The sequence below is a fragment of the Podarcis cretensis genome, assembly GCF_951804945.1.
Source record: "Podarcis cretensis genome assembly, chromosome: 5".
Lineage (NCBI taxonomy): Eukaryota > Metazoa > Chordata > Lepidosauria > Squamata > Lacertidae > Podarcis > Podarcis cretensis.
Window position 1 is genome coordinate 51219803 of NC_137174.1, and position 20207 is coordinate 51240009.

General features: G+C 39.4%; 1 protein-coding gene across 33 annotated transcripts in view; it reads left to right on the forward strand.

The window, feature by feature from the left end:
• The window catches only part of ABLIM1 (actin binding LIM protein 1), a 197919-nt gene that overhangs the window by 77999 nt on the left and 99713 nt on the right, over positions 1–20207 (forward strand). For all 33 annotated transcript variants that reach the window (XM_079976684.1, XM_079976695.1, XM_079976665.1 and 30 more), the window contains exon 2: positions 5965–6099. Coding sequence is in view for 31 of the 33 variants with exons in the window: in XM_079976695.1 (XP_079832821.1) it covers positions 5965–6099 (135 nt within the window). In the remaining 2 variants the exon portion in view is untranslated. The remainder of the gene's footprint in view (positions 1–5964; positions 6100–20207) is intronic.

The following is a 20207-nucleotide window of genomic DNA, read 5'->3' on the forward strand; positions in this document are numbered from 1 at the left end:
AGTGGATATGATATGTGTGAAGAAATTTTAAAAATGCATTGCAGAGCCAGTGAGGAAAGGGCAAATGAGAGTCAAGAACATCAAAGCACACTGAACATTCTTGCAAATAGTATGACAGAGACCAAGTATCTGACTGAAGGACTCCAGCTACTGGAAAGAAAACTGACTGTGTATCTCTAGAAACTTAATCACATATTACAACACTTCTGCAGAGAAGGTGCTGTGCAGGTGGTGGTGTGTGATGATCCTATATACATGAAAAATGCTGTCTGTACCCACAGTGTTCATGTACACATGCAGTCAGTTTTCATGTACACATGCAGTAGTGTATGTGGATGTAGAATTGTTTATGTTGCAGTGTAGATGCATGTGATGGGTTAAATTATTATGCAGATGTACCTTCCATGTAGAAATTCTGTATGTTATGAAGTAGCCTGACAGAAGTAAATTACCTTTGGAGTTCAAAGTGGTGGTAACTGGGGATCCATGTATGACTCATTCTGATAATGTGAGAGTATAAGGCCATTCCATTTCCCCACTGTTTACTTAGCTGATAAGGTTAAAGTTAAAATGCAAATCTGATCATTCTACCTAGCAATTTTGTTCACTGAAAGTGAGTGGAAATGTGTAAGCAAAAGTGAGGAGATGCTTTAATTAGAGAAGTTGATAGCATCTTTTGTTTCTGATGCAGAGTTTTTTGAACTTACTAATATCAATATTGAAGGGAAAATGCACTTAATTCAAATAAGAAGACAATTTTGCAACTAATGACACACATACTCCAGTTGCATAGTATCCAAGACTGGTCCAAATCCCATTCAGACTTCTCCATGAGAATAAAAATACAATAATAATAAAATAAATAACTCATTAACTGGCTGTTGGATGATCTCATAGAGGTGTGCTTTCCTGTCCTTATGGAAAGGTGTTATTTTTATAGGTGAACATGATTAATTGCTAATTGCCATTTTATACCCTAGCATCTGAGCTTCTCTCCTGGAGGAATGACCTCATGGGGTGGTATTTCTAAGAATATGAAGACATTACAATTGTAATGCACGTAAAGCAGATTGGGTAGTATAAAGTGTGCAGACTCAGGGAACAGAAAAAAATGATGTGTCTTATGAAATTCAGCTGGCTTCTAATAAGCATCTTACAAATTGCATCTGCTGCCTAAAATATGCTCAAAACGTTCTGCTTGCTTTGAAATTAAGGCTTCAAAGTTTCTTTCTTTCTTTCTTTCTTTCTGAGTAGCTTTGCTTATGTAAGTATAATATCCTCGGACAAATCATGGCTGTTAATATATGTTCCAGAGCTGTGCTTCTAAATATAGAAGATCCCAAATTCAATTCCTGGCATCTCCAGGTAGGGCTAGGAGAGATTCCTGCTTGAAATCATGGAGAGCTGCTGCCTGTCTGTGTAGACAGTGCTGAACTAGATGGATCAATAGTGTGACTTGGAATATGAATTCTTCCTATGTTCATCAAGCTGCTACAAGTAAATTCAGCCCATGCTTCTTGTTCTGGGTAAAAAAGTATGGTGGTGGTGTTTTGATGGTGATTCAGGATCTTTCTCAGAGTATGACTATGGAAGAGATTATACCATATGTATTTCTAATGAAACTATTAAAAGAAAAGAAAAAAAACCCATATACTCCCAGTTTGTTTCCTATTTCAGTGCTGTGCATCTCCTTTCTGCTGCATGCAAGGTCACCTCTGTTATTAGAGAGCTTTACCATGTAATGTATATTTCCAGTGGGGCAAAGGTTTATTTTTAAAAAATAGCTTCTTCCCAAGAAGCTGAATTCAGTTGCTGAGCTTCAATTTCAGGACTATGGGGAGTGTGGCTGGCCATGTAATTGCAACCATCAGATATATTGGTCAGGATGTGGCTATGAGATACGCATGAGGCACAAATAGCAGTAATGCTACAAATACCCAAACTATATTTTGCCTCTGGAATTTGTATTTCAATCAGTGCAGGAGCACTACTTCTCTGTGAGGGGTAATCTGTGGTCTGACATGTGGAGAGGGCATATGTGTACAAGGAAGACATAGAAGGATTGTATAGAGAAACTCATGAAGAAAATGTGTAGTCCTCATGGTTACAAATAGGGAACGTACAAAATACGACAGTGGTATGTAAGAATGTCTGAGCAAAAAAATGGGATAGATACAGATTTCAAGAATTATAATGGTGTGCTTACAAAGGAATTTTAGTTACCTCTAAATAGGCAGCTCATTTCACACACATACTCAGTTTTTGTATGCACATACTTGTTTCTTCTGTTGAAGTGAAATATTAGTATGTTACTTGAGTGTCACCATGCCTGTTTCAGATGAATAGGTCACAATGAACCTGTGAACCAATGAAAAATATTTGAACTCCTCTGGAACCTCCCCTAACAGTTGTGTTTTTTAAATCTCTTATTTGGTTTCTAGGATTCCTGATCACCCTGACTCTCTGGAGGGGTTGGGCAGTGCAGGGCTAGGAAGTGAAGGGCAAAGGTTGACTTGGGGAACTTTAGAATTGGAATCCCAAGCAATTTTGGTTCAATTTAGTATTGACTGTTGCTCATTGGAACTGGTAGGGCAGAAGGCAGGGAGCCTAACAGTAGGTGGAGCCAACAGATTGAATTTTGTCCCCATTCTCCTCTCTGCTGAGTTCTACAAGGGCAACACTCACTAAGGAGGAGAAAGCCAACAAGTAGTGCTACCTCTTGGACTGGTCATAAGAATGCAGGCATCTGGCAGCTGGCTGAGGGCAGATTGAGGTTGTTGGGGCAGAATCCTATCCACCGAAATGGATCAGCGTTCTCTGGTTAAGTTATTTTGTCATTGTCTGGATTCCAAGGGTTGTCTTCTTAGTGATACCTTATTGGTGCGGGGTGGATAATAGGTTTTTTTGAATCTTTTAGTGTAGGCAAAATAATGACACTTGCTGCTTCTGTATGATGCATCACTTGCACAGTGCCATTTGTCCTTGTGTCATAATTTCTACTTGGCCAGAAAGTTAAATAAAAAATAAGGCACATTTAATATTTTTGTAAAAAACTTGTCCTACTTTTTCAGCTTTTGAGTGTTCTGCATCTAAGCCAGGCACCCCCAACCTGCAGCCCTCCAGATGTTTTGGCCTACAACTCCCATGATCCCTAGCTAACAGGACCAGTGGTTACGGATGATGGGAACTGTAGTCCAAAACATCTGAAGGGACGAAGGTTGGGGATGCCTGATCTAAGCTTTTTAAGATGTTTGATTTGCCTTTAATTATTGTGGGACACTGTCCCTTGTTTTAGAATATAGGGGTGGGTAGGGTTTTTCTGTTCTGCTGATTTGTTGTTGTCTTTTGTTGTTTTGTTTTGGTTACACAGATTCTGCAGGATTTTATAGAGTTTCAAAGACGTACAAACTTACCAAAGATTATAGTGCGACAAAATAAATGTGTGTGCACCATAAGTGGCAGTGCCTCCATCACAACTTTTTTCATATGACTTAAAAACTATTATTCATCTCCATCCATAGTAAGACTTCTCCCTTGTTACACTTTGTTGCATCCATATAAATTTTCTATTGGCATACAAAGAAGCTATGTCACCAACCTGTAATTAATGTCTTCCACACAGGACAATACCAGTAGGTGGCTCTTTGTAGGACTGTCAATCAAGGCTTTATTGTAAACAGTTCAAATTACACCAGCAACAGATAATACAAGCTGCTGATGAAATGTTGAAGATGCAGGTTCAGAAAGTCTGTATAGTCTTTGATTAATCAGGTTTGAGACTTTGTTTATATGTCAGTATCACTTGACAGACAACTTAAAAGGCTTTTGTAGCACCTCACTTAAAACTTTGGATTTTGAGAAGTCAGTACAGAAGCTGGAAGAGAAAATAGCAGAGAACATTAGTTTTCAGCTGGCAAGCTGTGGCCTACAACCTCAGGTGGGTCACACCACCAGCTCCAGGATGGTCTTTTGTAGATAGGGAGAGAGTGAGAGAGGAGGAGACAGAAGTGTACAATGAGAGTGCAAATGAGAAAAGTAAGTGTGAGTGAGTGAGTGTATAATAGAATCTTGGAGAAGACTTCAGCTGAGGGATTGCTAAATAGGAAGTGTGTTAGCATTAAGGTGTCAGGACTTCTGCAGTAATATGTCCACAACACCAAGAGTAGGATGAAAGCAGTTTACAACTAACCACTAACTAAAACAGTTTTTCGGACTAAACAAGCTGCCTCATAGCACCTGTGTTTTCATGTTAACTGGGCCTGCAATGATGCTATTGCTAGTTTTATTTTGTAAGTGAATACCCAGTGCCTGGGGTGGTCTTCATCCACCCCCTTTCATAAGTACTGTGTTACCTCAGTTGCCAGTTAATGCAGTGGTCTTTTTTGGGAAAGCTAATAACCCCAGTCTTGTAGTCCGAAAATAGAACTTCATTACTTAAAGATTAGGGAGGGTTCACCGAAGGCTGTGTGCTGCTGGGGTCTTATTTAGACATAATTGCTAATTAAAACATTAGTCGGCATTCCCTTCAGTGTTTTGTGCACTCATATGGATTAAATAACAGGGCACTGTAAATAGAAAGCAAGAAACCTATCAGAAGTGTGGTGGGTGGCGGGGGTTAAGGAAAAAGCATTTTGTCTTCCTAGCTGTTTTGCTGCCATAAAATATTTTAAATGTGAAGTTTGGTACTATGGAATTACATTAATGTACACCACACCTTTCAACTGTAAATAGAATAGATGTTTACACTCCTATAAACTAAGCAAATCTACAAAAAGGGAAGGAGGGAGAATTCAAAGGTTGAAACATATGAATGTAAGCAAAGTGACAGTCTTTTTATGTCCCATTAATTCCAATAGACTAAGTTAAGGACATGTCTTCCTATATCCTTTCCTTACTCATGATCAAGAAATTGGCTGCAATTCATTTCAGCCCATAATATGGCATATAGTCAAATGAATATCTATAGATTCCTCAGGTAGGACAGCTGAATTGAAACCTTTATTTGTTTCTATTGAATAAAACTATTTCTGTGCCACCATATCATTAAATATGAGAGCGATTTACAATGTTAAAACATAAAATACTATTTAAAAGTGCAGATGACTTCAGGATAAAAATTCATCAGCTGCAGGGCACTGTCAACATGAAAAAGTCTTCAGAAGATGCCTGAAAGTTAAAAGTGAGGATCTCTGCTGGGAAAGTGTTCCACAGCATGGGGACCAGCATCACTAAGTAACCATCTTCTAGCTGACACTGGTCTGGCTTCTGAAGCTTTGTAAAATATTTAAAATGAGCAACTACTCCAAATTGGGGGTTGGGATTCTCTGCATCCCTAATATTACAGTGAACATTTATACTTTAGCATGCTAGCAATATTGACTGACATGACTTCCTCAGAATTATTTGGTTAAAGAGCTGTTGAGTTTAGATGGATTCAGAAATGAATGTTAGTCTGACACAGTTCTTTTCTTATTATCCCTGCCCTGCTTCCAGTATTTTCTGACTTTGTATGAAGTGTACATCACATTGCAAATGGCCTATGAAGCCTGTTTTTATGTGATCCCCTCTTTCAGATTCTGAAGAGGTTACATCCCAGGAGTGTTTGAACACATGCTTTTTAATGAAAGTGTAGATTGACTGTCAGGCTATTGAAGCAGAATGCAATTCACAGGAATCTAAAATATTTGGCTATGGGTGGAAAGCCTACAGGTGTGGGAGGGGTATCACTTAAGCCCAGTGGATCTGGCAAATCACTACCAGTGGAGCTCTTATCACAAGTGTGAGATCATTTAGTGCAAGCTATGGTTTGACATTGCTTGTGTTTTCCTTAACTGCTTTCCCCATCGCTCCCTAGTGAGTGTCATACATATTTTTTTAAATGCATCTTTTTGGTTAAAGCTCTGTGAGAAGCTGGACAAATCTGAAAGAAAGTCTTGTGCATATAATTTCTCATTATTTTTACAGTGGCACATCCTCAGGAGCCTCACCATTCCACAGAGAAGCCAGTCATCCACTGCCATAAATGTGGGGAGCCATGCAAAGGAGAAGTGCTTCGTGTCCAGGCCAGGCATTTTCACATCAAATGCTTTACCTGCAAAGGTACCGTGATGCTCCTTTTTCTTACAAGCTTATGAACTGGCCCCATCAAATTGTTCACTTATCTTTTTTCATCCAGAAAACATTGTAATGTATTATTTGCTCTGGCTACCCACTATGCGGGTGCAGATGGGATCTAGATCCAGTGAAGAAGATCTCAGAATCTCAGAACTATCTCCAAAGTGAAGGGGGAAAAAAGAGCACCACTTGTACAGGCAAGTGAGTGGTATGCAGTGGGTGGTAGACTGTCTAAGGTGATTTACCTAGTTAAAAATCCCTTCAGCTGATTACTGAGTGGTTTTGACCCTGGGCTTATTCACACTTACCTTTTGCCCTGCTCTTGTGTGTGATGCGCTTGGGTAACTGACATAGAAGATAGCAGATTGACTAGACCTGAGCATCTGTGTGGGAACAGTATTGCAAGGGAGTGTACATTCTTCAAAGAATTTTACAAAGAAAACTATTCCAAAACAGTAGGGTGGCTTGGGAAAAGGGAAGCAGGTATGTTTCATAAAGCAGTCCTGCACAGACACCCATGCCTGATCTATCTTTTAAAAAAAGTTTATCTCACCACCCCCGCCCAACAGAAAATCTGTTCCTCCTCTTCTACCCTCCCTACTCCAGTCTATTACACATGGATGGGATGTTGCCCTTGCCCTTTTTCTGCCCTGACTATAGCTTACATCTCAAGAATTGTTTAGACTGTGATCTCTCAGATACGACAATTTTCATCAGAACCATCAGCTGGGAGACTTCCATCTGCTGTGACAGTGACATACAGAAACTCGCTGCACATATACGCTCTCACTCTCCCAGTTCAGGCATCATGATCAAACTGCAGCTTGGCCATTGGGAATGTGCTGCGGGCACACATGCTCTGCTCTACCCTTTCGTAAGCTGACCCTTTCCTCCACTCTTCTGGTTTGCAATAACCATGATTTGTTCTGACATTCAGATTGTACCCATAGTTTGTCCAACCAGCAGTAGTTTGCCTCCAAACCAGAATAAGAAGATAATTTGAAATGGTAGTTTCTGGTTCTGGTTTTGAACAAACTATGAGCCACAATTAACTACTAGTTTCCTTCACACAGTTAAAGGGGTAGCTTTAGTGAGGACGAGTGCCCTCATGCTAAATGGCCAGTGTCTGCAGCGGGAAGCCTGCTCTTCTCTCACATCATCTCATGGAAAGTATAATGCTTAAAGAAAGCTGCAGAGAGCAGTTTGCCAAAACAGAGCAATAGTTACCATGAATGAGGATGTGCCCCCCCCCCATATTAACTCAATATATATGTGTGTTTTAATTTGCATGCTGAAGGCAGCTACAAAATCAGCATGGTGCAAAGCAGTTACTCTTAAGACAATGCACATGAATGTATTTATAAAATTTGGAGTTCCTTGGGGAAGTATATCAGTCAGACTTTGTCCAAATTGCAAAGCAGAACACACCTCCAACTCTTCTTTTGATTTTTGATTTTTCTGTGCTGCCTCTTGCATAAATCAATGGGATGAAAGTGGCTTGTCCCTTCAGTCTCATTAGGTGTCTTTCTTTTGTTTGAATGCCACTTTAAATTTGTCATTCACCAAGGTGATAGCAAGCCTGGAGAATATCTTTCAAGATCCTCATGAAATGCTTAGAAGTTGACTTTCCCCCTGTTAAAGTGGAAATATTTTGCTTAAGAAAAAAGCCTGTGGAGGTGGTGGTGATGTCATTTATCCAATATGGTGTCTAAGCTCCACTCTTTCTCTCACCTAGGATTGTTTTGGTTCTCCCAATGCAGACTATTTAATCCAGACTATTTAGTCTAGATGCTTGCTTTCTAGGGTAGCTAGGCTAACGTTCTGTCTCAGTGATCATAAGTACTAGGTGCACTTTTAAACCTAGTATATAGTACAAGATTCTGTCACATTATCTGCTAGAAACCCAAATGCTCAATGTCAGGACACTCTCTTTTTTGTGAGGGGGTGGGTGTCTTGAAAATGCCATGATTCTTTAATTATAAGACACAGTTCTTACATGCATATGTACAGCTTTTATAAAGGCTGCAGTGAGCACTGCTTCTCTTTGCATCTGGTCCCCTGGGTGGATAGATCAGACACTTCTGTTGATGAAGCTTGTGATATTACTGGCAGTCAGGCATTGGTCAACAGCACTTTGTCAGGCAGCCAAGCAGTACCCTCGGGGGCTATATAATATTAATTTTGCAAGGAACACTATAATTAACTACTTTGCTGAAAGTGATTTTAGTTGAGTAATGTGGACAAACCCTAATAGACAAAAATACAGTACAAAAATAATATAATCATGAGGATGAAATGGACTATATAGAATAGAGTTAATAGACCTTATGCATGTTTACTCAGAAGTAAGTTCCCTTGTGTTCAATGGAGATTACACCAGGCGCACAAGATTATGGCCTTACAGTCTTATCCATGTTTCCTCCTAAGGATATCAGTGTTTTAAATAAAATAAAAAGAAGTCCTGTTTATTTTAATAGGGTGTATTCTCAGGTGTGTATTAGTATGTAGTCAAATTATTATTATTATTTCATTTTATATACATTATAACAATTATAACAACAGCTGAAAATTAAAAGATCAAAAACAAAGCTATAAAATAGGAACATAGAAGGAACCTGCATTTGACTTGGCTTTGAGGAGTGTTCATGTTACCACCTCAGTGGACGTGTGGCGGGGGATACAGGATCAAACAGGCAAGCCCATCCATGCCAATGTCTATATGTTAAAACTATATCAGAAGGAGTTCTAGTCATATAACAATGTATGTAGAGATTCTCTTTGCAATGAAGAACCATGGCCCCAATCTGCATTACTCCTTTGCTAGTGCTCTGTGTGTATACATTAGACTAGAACTCCTGTTTTGTGGGTTTGTTTGTTTGGCTTTTTGTTTTTGTAAAAGTGACTAGGGTTCCTTCTTATGCAGTTTGAGTACATGATATCAGAAGATCATGGTGTTGGTTGTCTATGTGACTCTCTGCAGCCTTCTTTTAATATGCGGAAGGGGTTATGTGGACTACATTTGTATAACTGTTCTGCCTTCAATTCCTGTTTGTATGTTCCCGAACTGTTGCATTGTATTACCTTCTCACTGGATTAGCCCTTACTTGGAGTGTCACATTTTCAAGGATTCTGGTGGCTGAGAAGTATGCTTCCCCTCACAATTTCTTTCTCTCTCCATCTCTACCTGATATAGTTTTTACCAGCTTTGCTGGCGGTGTACAAATAAAATTATGTATATAATTTTATATATTTCTTTTAGAGTTTCTGTTACAGGATTTCATACCTGCTGGCATCACTGACTGCCCCTGATGTAGTTTAATAGAATATATTATCTTTCCAGCTTTGTAGATAACTTGTTTTGCTATGGATGGCTGTTAATGAAGATGTTTAAAAGCTGCCGACAGATTAATAATTGGCAATACGAGCAGCCCAAGCAGTCACATGAAGGGTGAATAACCTCTTCAAGGGTAAAAGAAATTTAGATGTGGCTCTGCATTATAATGTGTAAGAATAGATGATGTTACTTTTGCCAAATGGATGTTGTGCTTGTAGCTTTTTATTTTTTTAAAAAAACTACAGGTTGATACCACTATGAGTGAAGCATTCACCTAAACTGAGTATTTGATTAGAAAGCTGTTCCACTACTGACAGACTGCTCTGATAGTTTGCCAGACATGAGATTGACGCTACACTTGTCAGAATTAATCAGACTGACACCCTGATCCTAAACACATTAGTTAGAACAAAGCCAAGTCTCTCTAAAAATCAGTAGGATGTACTTCTATGTAACACGTTCAGCGTTAAGGATTTTCAACACATGCTGAAATTTCAACAGGACAGATACATTTATTGTGTGATAAGTGATGTATTCCAAACTATTTCCCGATCTCCAAATTTATACAGCAAACTGCTCTACAGTTTTTCATTTGGGGAAAGATGCATTATTATTTTTTTTACACGAGCATATTCTGTTGCTCCCAAAGAGGAGTTTGCAGCCACTCTGCTCTTTGCTTGGCTTTCTTTTTACCCCTGCACTATTCTGAATTAAGTCAAGGTTTGACTTAGCATGCCTTCTGAATTGGAGCTTGTGGTTAAGCTTTCTTCTCACTAGCTGTGAGCTGTAGCTGAGGTTTGCGTCAGCAAAACTCTCAAACCTGTTCTCAGGTGTGCTGAGATCGTCAGAGGTGTAATAGCATCCAGGCTGTAAAAATCAATCTTGCTATCTTTTAAAGTATTAATTTAAAATTGTATCATTTGCTGAGACTGTTCTTTGAAGAAAATTATGTGACTTGACCGAAGGTCTCAAAATGAGATGAACAAAATACAGTGTGTGGGGTGGGTAAATAATGTTTTATTCGCGGAGGCTTGGAGAGAATCTTTGTGGTTTTTAAAATGTCATTTATTTACAATGCTTTCTTTTCTGCAATTTCTTTTCTGTTGTTTACTTTATTGCAGTGCTCCCCCCCCCCCAATCTGCCTACTTCATCAATACAGTAGTTGAGATCGAGTCTAATGGCTTTCTAGAAGTGACAGTATGTCTTTCTCCTCTGTGTTAAAGATAAATAAATCAGCAAATCCTCTTGAGACTCCCAACAATAACATTCCAGTATTATTATAACCCCTGAGCCTAGAAGTAGCCCTGAACTATTCTGTACCAGTTGAAAGCGGTCTGCATCCATTGTGTTTTTATGCCAGTGCTCTATGATCAGAGACACTACGGCTATTTCTAGCTCTTGCTGAATGCTGATAAAGAATCAGCTAGCTAGAAATAGTGGTGCTTATCCTTAAGGAAGTGAACTCTTCATGATGATATGCAAAGAATCTCAGTCATTCAGCTATTGACCACAAGCTATACTTAAAGAGGGGGTAGTTAACAACTTTGTTTTAAAGTAGCAGTTTTTGAGGTTGCATAATAACGATGACTACTTCCTACTTGGGGAGTATTATTCAAAATGTGCATAAGTTTATTTTCAAAATACTAAAATCTTAAGCATTGCTATATACAAACTTCATTTATTAGATTGTCTGCAAAATATTAATGTTTATCTTATTTGCGTTTCTGGGTATGTCCAAAGGATGTGGCTCTTCTTCAGTATATATCTAGGAGATGTGCTCTCTATTTCAGAGTCCCTAAGATCAGTAGCCTGAGTTGGAGGAGCTTCTGACAAATCAATGGTTCTATTACCCTGACAAAGCAGAAGTCTAGACTTGGAGTATTTTTTCCACGTCTGCCAATCCAGCAGCTTCATAGTTCCTGCCAGTCAAAAGGGTTAACATTGCACACCCATTCCCCATTCTGCACATGAAGAAGACTCTGTAGCCTGAGAAATCACAGTTGACACTATCTCTCGGTTGTCCAGTTTCCCAGCTTTGGGGCTCCTGCTTCAAACAGTGGAATCTTCCAACAGTCTTCTTTGTGAAACAAAAACAGTCCAATCTGATCACAAGCCATTAAATGGTCACAAATGGCAATCAAATTAGTACTTCTAAATAACAACTATGAGAAGCTGAGGAAGACCTTCTTGAAGACTAAAGTATGTCTTCTTTGCAGGTTAATTACCATAATTGCCTTTTGTTTGGAAATGAACATAAATTAATGACAAAATACAGAATGGTAGGACAAACTTATTGTCTATCACCTTCTGAGTTGTGTAGCCTTTTCTTTTCAAATGCACCTCCATTGTTAATTTAGTTCTTCTCCTCTTGGAGGCCATTAAGAACTGGCTGCCCCATGAATAAGCAAAGCAATAGCAGCCAGGAAGCCAAACTGCCATAATCAAAATTTTCACTTACTGCTGCTTCACCAGCTGGGACACCTCAGTCAGTGGATGCCAGGACAATGGTAGTCACCTGTCTCTGGTTGCTCCGCTCCACTCTGTTGGAGGCAGAGTTATGCATGTCATGCCCTGTGCCCCCTAAGTTAGCCTCCCGCCCTCAGTGCAGTGACTATCAAGTCACCAATTACAAAGTAATGATTCAACCTCCAGTCCAGCCAGTTTCTGTAGATGGACTAGGAGGGTGCCATTTTGTCTTTTGCCTCTGGCAGCAAAATGTTTTGGACTGGCCCTGGAAGGCCCTAGTGAGATTAACTGTCAGCATCACTACTTCTTTATATAGATCATATGCCGTTTCTACTATTTTAATGTTGTTCTTATCAGTTGTGTGTAAGCCACTCTGGATTTTTTGTCTTCTGAAGAGGGAGACAAAAAGGCTTTCAGTAAATAACAATGAGGGCATTTCTCAGTAGTATAAGCACGCTTGGAAGCCCGCATCATCTTCACTTTAGGATCTGGGATTTTTTAAACTCTTAACTTCAATCTAGAGTTACTTTGTAAAAAAGTGACTTTGAACTGGATCAGCTGTACTTCATGAAAGAGGAAAAACTGGAATCCATGTTAAGCAGACTCCTTAGCAACCATCTGGAATGTGGCTGGACTGTTAGATCTTTTGACCTTTGCTCTGCCAGCCAGCTTTATCCAATAACTCAAGTAGAGAAAACAACATAGAAAATTGAGTTGGGTGCTGCAGTGGGGATGTCGGATAAAAGGAACGGAACATTCTGTCTTACAATATCTTATGAATGTAATGTGAATTATAGTGTATCAAGTATATAATATAGCTAATAATTTATTTTTTAGTCCCATCTGCTGTTCTTTGAAGAAATTAAAGTGGCTTGGCTGATAGCCTCCATGAGATGAACAAAATTTGCAGCATGTGTGGGACAAAAATTGATAAGTTCTCAGGCTATAAGAATCTTCTTCTAATTAAACCTTATTTTATTCCTGTATGCTTTAAGGTTGACAAGTGTGGGCACTTCATTATCCTTTATAGTGGGGGAAAAATCTTGTTTTATTAGTGGAATAAGAAAGAAATTACACTTTAGAATTTTGAAGTAAGGCTATTAAAAATTTTGATTGATGGAGAATGTGATATTTTACCAGTAGGTACAGGCTAAGCTGGCTTGTACAGTGCTCAGTTTTTCTTAGACTTGGAAATTGTACTGGACCAGACTCTTAACTTATTCACACTGATTCACTGTATATGTGGTTGGCTTTACACCTGGGAGAGTTGAGGTCATGTTTGAAGGAAGCAAATCACAAGCATGGGTTCGGATGACACAACAAGCCACACTCTGGTTTATTATGGCAGTAGCAGAAGCAAGAACCTTTGAGTGGTGTTCTTCAGTTTACTGCTCCCTCATATTACGTCATAGCTTGTTTTATGCTATGAGTTATATGACATGTGAACCAGGGCCTAGGCCTGTGGAATTTTGACAAAGGTTCAGCCACCTCTCGAGATATGGTTGCCAAACTTGGCACAAGGGTTCCTGTGATGGGAATGGGTGTCTATATCGAAGTTTGGATGACGGGTACCATTTGAATCAAGATGGTGGACTGAAACATATTTTTAGTGTGACTAAATCCAAATGTTTGCCTCTGTGTATTATGATTGTAGCCATTCTTGTTTAATTGGTGGCAGTGGTGGTGGGGGGTGCATTCTGAAGACCCATTTGCAACATATGTTGCTAGGAGACAATATAGACAATCAGTCAGGTTGTGTAACCACAGCAGTAACCAAAGAAGGAATGATCGCTGGGAGGAGCACAGAAAGAAGAAATGCCATGGTACACCTGCATCAGCATGACCAGACACCTTTGTCTGCCCCAGCTGCAGCAAAACATGTCTCTTCCATATCAGTCTCTACAGCCACAGCAGGTGCTGTAACTCTCCAATGGTTTGACTTAATCCCCCAAGATGTACTTTTCCATTGTCTCTCAAGTCGGATAGATGCTAACCAGGAAGCAATATTTCAGTAAGATTTACCTTTCCACTAAGCTGCAAAGGATGTTGTCATGGTGTAAGTCCTCTTCATGTAACTCTTGATGGCAGACATTTCTTTAGGACAATATAGCAAGACAGCATCAAGTGACTATTAAAGACTTTAGAATATTTTCATATTTAGGAACGTTGACATGATCAGGTATGTAAACTTGATCAGGAATCATAACTCACATAGGTCTCCAATTTGCTCTAAGCAGATACACAATCTGAATTTTCTTTTACTGGAGCATACATCACAGTTCCCTGACCCCTTCATTCTTTAATTGTTAGTCTCCAAACTGTATTGGGTATGGTGATCCACAAAAAGAAGATGAAGCTTTTGCAACATATCCTTTGGGAGACAGTGGTTTGTTTTTGTTTGCTTGCTCTTTAATTAATTCAGGAGGCCCCTTACGTCTGTGACCTGTTTTGGCTTTTGCATCATACTTACCAGATGTTTCCGTGGGATACTATTTTAAAACTTGAGATACACTAAACTAAAATCAGTATTAATCTTTTAGTGAAGCCAGATTCCTGCAGGGCTCCCTTGCTGGACCATTCAAGCGCAGTTGTGATTATGTAGCTCTTTAAAAATAAAGCACATGAAGTACAAACACAGCAACCTTCCTGCAGCTTTTGTGCTGCTCCTTCTCTCCAGCATTGCATCAAACATTTCTCCTGACTTTTTTTTTTGACATGAACAGGACTAGCCCTTGCAGCAAGGACAGTTGCACTGTTTTGATGTGCTGTTTATCCTGTTCATGTTTTTCTTTTCCTCTGCAGAGATCAGAGTAGTGCACACGGAGCTCTGAAGCAGTCTTCCATTCAATTATTGGCTCAAGCCCTAACCTACTTGGCTTCAGCAATGGTCATCTAATGCAATTGGGCCATTTTATGGGCTGCTACCACTGGAACAGGGCTAGCATGAATTTAGCTCTAGATATACAATCCAGTGGTGCAGTCTATCCTTGCACACTTGGAAGGGAGCCATGTGAGAAAGGGGAAGTAAATGTATAAGAGAATGGATAGTACCCCACTCTTAAAAAAATATGTGAAAAGCCTTATGACTCCTTTCAAGTGAGTGATTTATTGTTTAATACATCACATTATATTTCTCTTTCCAATGATTCTAAGACTTCTCATTTAATGCTAAAGTTTGGTATCCCCCCCCCCCATTGTATTCTCTGGTAGGTTAATTTTCCCTGAGTGATAATATGAAAAGTCTGTGCCACGGTGCACACAACTTTGATATGTCTCTGGGGAGTTGCTGCTGTTTTAGATGTGTGGCCATTGTTCTTTATCTCACAGGCTTTTTTGATGATCTACACATTGACTATAATTGGAGGCAAGTGGGGATATGTATTGGGAACAGCAAGTTCGTGAAAAGATTGCACGAGTTTCATTATTTAGTGTTTATGAAGGATGCTTAAAAAAAAGATTACTAATCAGGATTAAATGCAGGATATCCACTTTCCCATCTATAATTAAAAGTAATGTTTTAAACTGGCCTCAGATTCAGCTAGTCTCTGTATCAGAAACACATCTGGTTTCCAGTTCGATATGAAATTGGTAAGTCGACTTTGCAAGCCTCTTTCCCAAAGATTTTAATTTAGAGCCTTCAATGCTATTGATTTATTCAATTCACAAGTAGTTTTGAACTCTGAATATACTGTTATCAGAAGCAGCTTACCTTTCTGTGGTTCTCTATTAATAAATTCTTCAGAGGGCAGACTGTCTGGCACCGCTGAGAATGACTTAATATCTTGGTAGCAGTATTTATGAACAGTATTGGACAGTAACATCATCAATATGTATTATTATCACCTCTAATGGCTGCATTAGAAGACATTATTAGATTCAATTCATGAAGAAAGTATTCCACCAGAGCTCATTTAAGCTTTGTAGGGGGGATGTAGAGAAACTTGGTGTAGAAGTTGATGAGGATGCAACTTTATTCTATACATGGCCCACCTTCCTTCAGCCTAAAGGTCTGCCGTCATTGTCTGTGATTATCCCATGCTGTGATATGCTTGGCCTGCTGTGGAATGGTGTCTGATGCCCACTTACCAGTAGAATAAAACACTGCACTGTGTACTACTGTATTCATAAGTGCTGATGACTCTCTTAGTGATGCTTGAGGATTTTTTTTTGGGAGGGGGGTTTCCTCTCTATGCCAAGGTGACTCCCTGCAACTGTGTAGAGTGCTCTTGGAGGAATCTCTGAAGGCTATTTAATGTTGCGCAGAAGGAGATGCCTTTTTTCTTTAATGGTGAAGAGAAGAAGGGATACAGGGGCAGGGGAGGAAACTGTGGCTAATCCATATCCCCTGAGACAAGTATCTGTGTGACCATAAACACTGTGATAAATGCACATTTGTAAGCAAAATAAATTAAAGCCTTTTATTTTGGAGTTTTCAGGGGAAATATTTTGCTTTTATACATTATGAAACATGATAGGAGGAATAGCCCCAATTTCTTCGGGAAATATGTATTCTAAAGGAAATACCTTAGGGAGGCAAATATTTATGGCTTCCATAGACCACTTGACCAATTCAGTCATTAAAATGCAAGAGATTCTTTATTATAGCACCTGATTTGGATAAACAATGGTAAAACATTACTGCTCCAATATTTCAGAGTTCAGACAAGTTCAGGCTTGTCTGAACTTGTAAAAGGGGCAGTTTATATGTCACAAATTCAGAAGACAATCCACATTAATATCAGCTCCTGCTTGTCATGTTGGAAAGCAGGCAGATTGTACACAGCATTCAAATGCACAAGTGGGAGTAAACTAGAGAATCCCAGTTGGTGGTATGACTAAAAGGCTAAGATGAAAAGGTGATCTAAATTAGGATCAGACTGGCAGCAAGATTACAACCTGACTCTGACCTCGCTTGTGATCTTTCTCTCAATAGAATTACTCTAATTTTGAGTGATGAATGAAGGCAATGGAGCCAGAAGGTAGTAATTAGGTGTCGACAATTAAAAACAACAACGATGGTATGTAATATAAAGACCCAGTTGTCTAATGGTCTAATGTGAAATGTGCTTGATGTGTGGCCTTATTCACCATAGTGTTGTTCCTTAGGCCACTTTCACATAGTTACATTAATTTAACCGTTCTGAATCTGTTCCCAATGAGGGTAGATGTAGACAGCCAGTTTTTCATGTGATATTTGTAAAATGTTTTACGTGTTAGAAATGGGTGAACGATACCAGTTATGATTTGGAAAGGCCCCGTTTTTCTAAACTTTTACTGAGAAGTCTCTCAACACTTGGAAAGGCTGAGCCTATTTGTGAACATTCCACCACCTCCCCCCTTCCCTCCTGCCATTTTCTTCCTACCCTTTGTGAAGGAAAACCAGCAGTAGGGATCTAGGAATTTGGTTTGACTCATAATTAGTGTGCCTATTCTCAACTATGGGCATTTGTTTCCCTCAGCTCCCAAAATTCACAACCATTCCTTATTTGTGGCATAATGTTGTGTTGACTACTGGCAATCTGGTTGGTGTGAAGGAAATTGCTAGCAAACACTTAAAAAGGAAAGAAAGAAACCCAGCAAGAAAAAAACACATAGGGTGAATTCAAATGGAGAAACAGCAGATAGGATTTCTATTTCTTCTGTTACTCTGCTCTACATTCTTCCCTCCCAAGGTAGCTTCTCCTTTAAAAACAAAGCACAGCAACAGGACTCAGTTACACACATTTGTGAAGAATTGTCCCTTGTATAAGAGCTCAGTTACAAACCAGTCAAGCAAAGAGGTGCTTCATATTGAACTGTTTCCAACATGGAAAACAGCTCTGTGTAGGAAGAGGCATGAAATCTTCTTTGGATTTGCTGTGTCTGACCATAACTGCAGCTGAGAAGCACTGGGAGGCAAGAACTAAGCATATGTAGCAAAACAGACATGTGTTTTGCTTATGTGCGACTTTAATATTTTTTCCTGTACAGAAGTAGATGTTATAATAAAAGTTCTTCTGTGTATAAATTTACCTACAGTAGCTAAAGTAGCTAAAGTACTCCCGTGATAGACTTTAAAATGTTAGTTTTTCTTGTTGCTAATGTCATAGACGGTGAGAATATCATAGTTAAGGTTAGTTACTTCTGTCTCTCTGAACCAAATATAGCCTAATTGGGGGTCTGTGTGCAATGTGCTGACATTAGCACATTCTACAGGGTCATGGCTTGCAAGTGAATTCAACATCAGCAGGATGATGGATGCTGAGTTACCTGTATTTGCTGCAGTCTGCAATTAGATTGCAGAGGGCCTCAAAAAAGAAGAGAGACTCAAATCAGGAATATGAGGACAGTAAAATGACTTTTTATGAAGGCTTTATGTTAAAGATACCAAAATTTTGAGGTTCCATGCTTCTTTTCTTTTCATTCTGGTGCCTTCTACATTATTTTTCTTCTTCTCTTGTTCCAGTGTGAATCAGCATGGTTTCCCCCCCCCCCCACAAAGGTGTAGATAAGATTATTTTTTAATAGTAATTCAGGCATTTGGTGAACTCAGAAAGGACCTTGGTTCCCAGCAGAAGTACCTGAGGTCTGTGGAAAACAAATTAAATTTTGAGATTGACAGCAGCATTTCTATTTCAAATAGGTTTCTTTGATTGATTGATTGATTGATTGATTGATTCACTTGAATACTTAAGGCAGCTCTTGTTCTCCATAGATAATAAGGTGCAGATTGGTATACTGGTTGGTACTTATCATGGGAAGGAGGAATTGCAAGCCTAAGTGGATTGTGCATCATGGTCCCAATCCTGATCACTCTTCCATGTCTGGCTGCTATTTAAAAAATCAGTAGACATGCCATGTTGAATGCAACCACACATCTAGTTATGTCATGGCTCCTGTCCAGTCCACAATGACAGGGGATCTTCTTTGACAGTAAGGAAGAAATCTGTCTTCAGGCAGAAAAGAGATACAGGATCAGCAACAGGTAATGAGTCCCAGCAGCTCTTGGGCTAAATGACAGGAAATCTGAGGCTAGAAACTGGTCCAAGGTTAAGAAGTCCCAAAATCAAGGCAAGGAGTTCAGAACTGCAGAGAAATGGCAGAGTTATCCCAGCAGGTTGGCACGCACTTCCCTGCTGAGACCAGTGAATTACTGGTATTTCTACCTTCTGCAGAAACAAAGTGTCTGGAGAAGAATGCTTTGTTGACTTTCTTATACAGTACTGGAGGAGGAGGAGGAAGTAGGAGGAGGTGAAAAGGACCAAAACTCATGGGCTTTAACCAGTGCTCATTTGTGAAGGCAGACTTGAATGATCACAGACCCCTTTCTATCTTCTTCTTCAAAAGTTCTCTCAGGCTGCCATCTTAAGTGTTTGATTCAGTGATTCTGCTGCTGTTGTTGTTGTAAGCCCTTTCCTGTTCCTGGGGCCTTCACAAATGTTTGACTTTGCTGCTTTCCAGAGCTATTCTTAAGTGCCTCACAATGTCTTTTCTAGGGAAGCGGTTCTAATAATATAATGGTGGAATTTCTTTTGTCCATTCAGGAGAAGAAAAGTCCTGCCAGACATGCTTACCTGTTCTTGTATAGTTTTTGATAGTGTGTTATGCTGTCTTGGTAATTAGTCCGGTCCCCTGCCTAAAGAGTACGTACTGATGTTAGCTTCATCAAGCAAGAGTTAATCACTCTTGATTAACTGTTAGACCTGGGTGTGGGGGAACTGCAGTAGAATGACACACACACCCTCCAAGCTGTATTGTATTGAAATTAATCAAATGAACTGTGCTTTCTTTTGTAACAATTGATTGTATACCCTTATCTGTCTTGACTCCTTCTGTTTGACATGAAAGGTACAGTTGAGATAGTCAAAAAGATGAAAACTGACACCAACCACTCATACGATGGAGATAGCCAGTTGTAAAAATGCACTGAAGAGCTTCTTTAAGTCTTGAGGGAAATACGTGTTGACATAATGATTGCTACTGCACAGTTGTGTAGAGTGGAAGAAATGTGGTTGAATCCCATGTTTGTACAGGAATGACAAGTGCAGCTGTACTTACCCTACTGGATCTAACTTGTCTATCTCAGAGTAAAAGTCACCTGCTATAGCAGCATTGGGATGAGGGTGTGTGTGATTTATCTGCCTTGTTGGTTCCTGCTGTTGGTGTTGGCAAGATGTTAAAAACTAAATTGTTCAGTCATTTACTCATGTCATATGGGGTTGCTGTCTTCTCATTGGACTCTCCTTGTTCTCAGTATGAAAGATAATATGAGGTTCCTGTTGATCTGGTATGGTATTGTATTAAAAAGTGCCT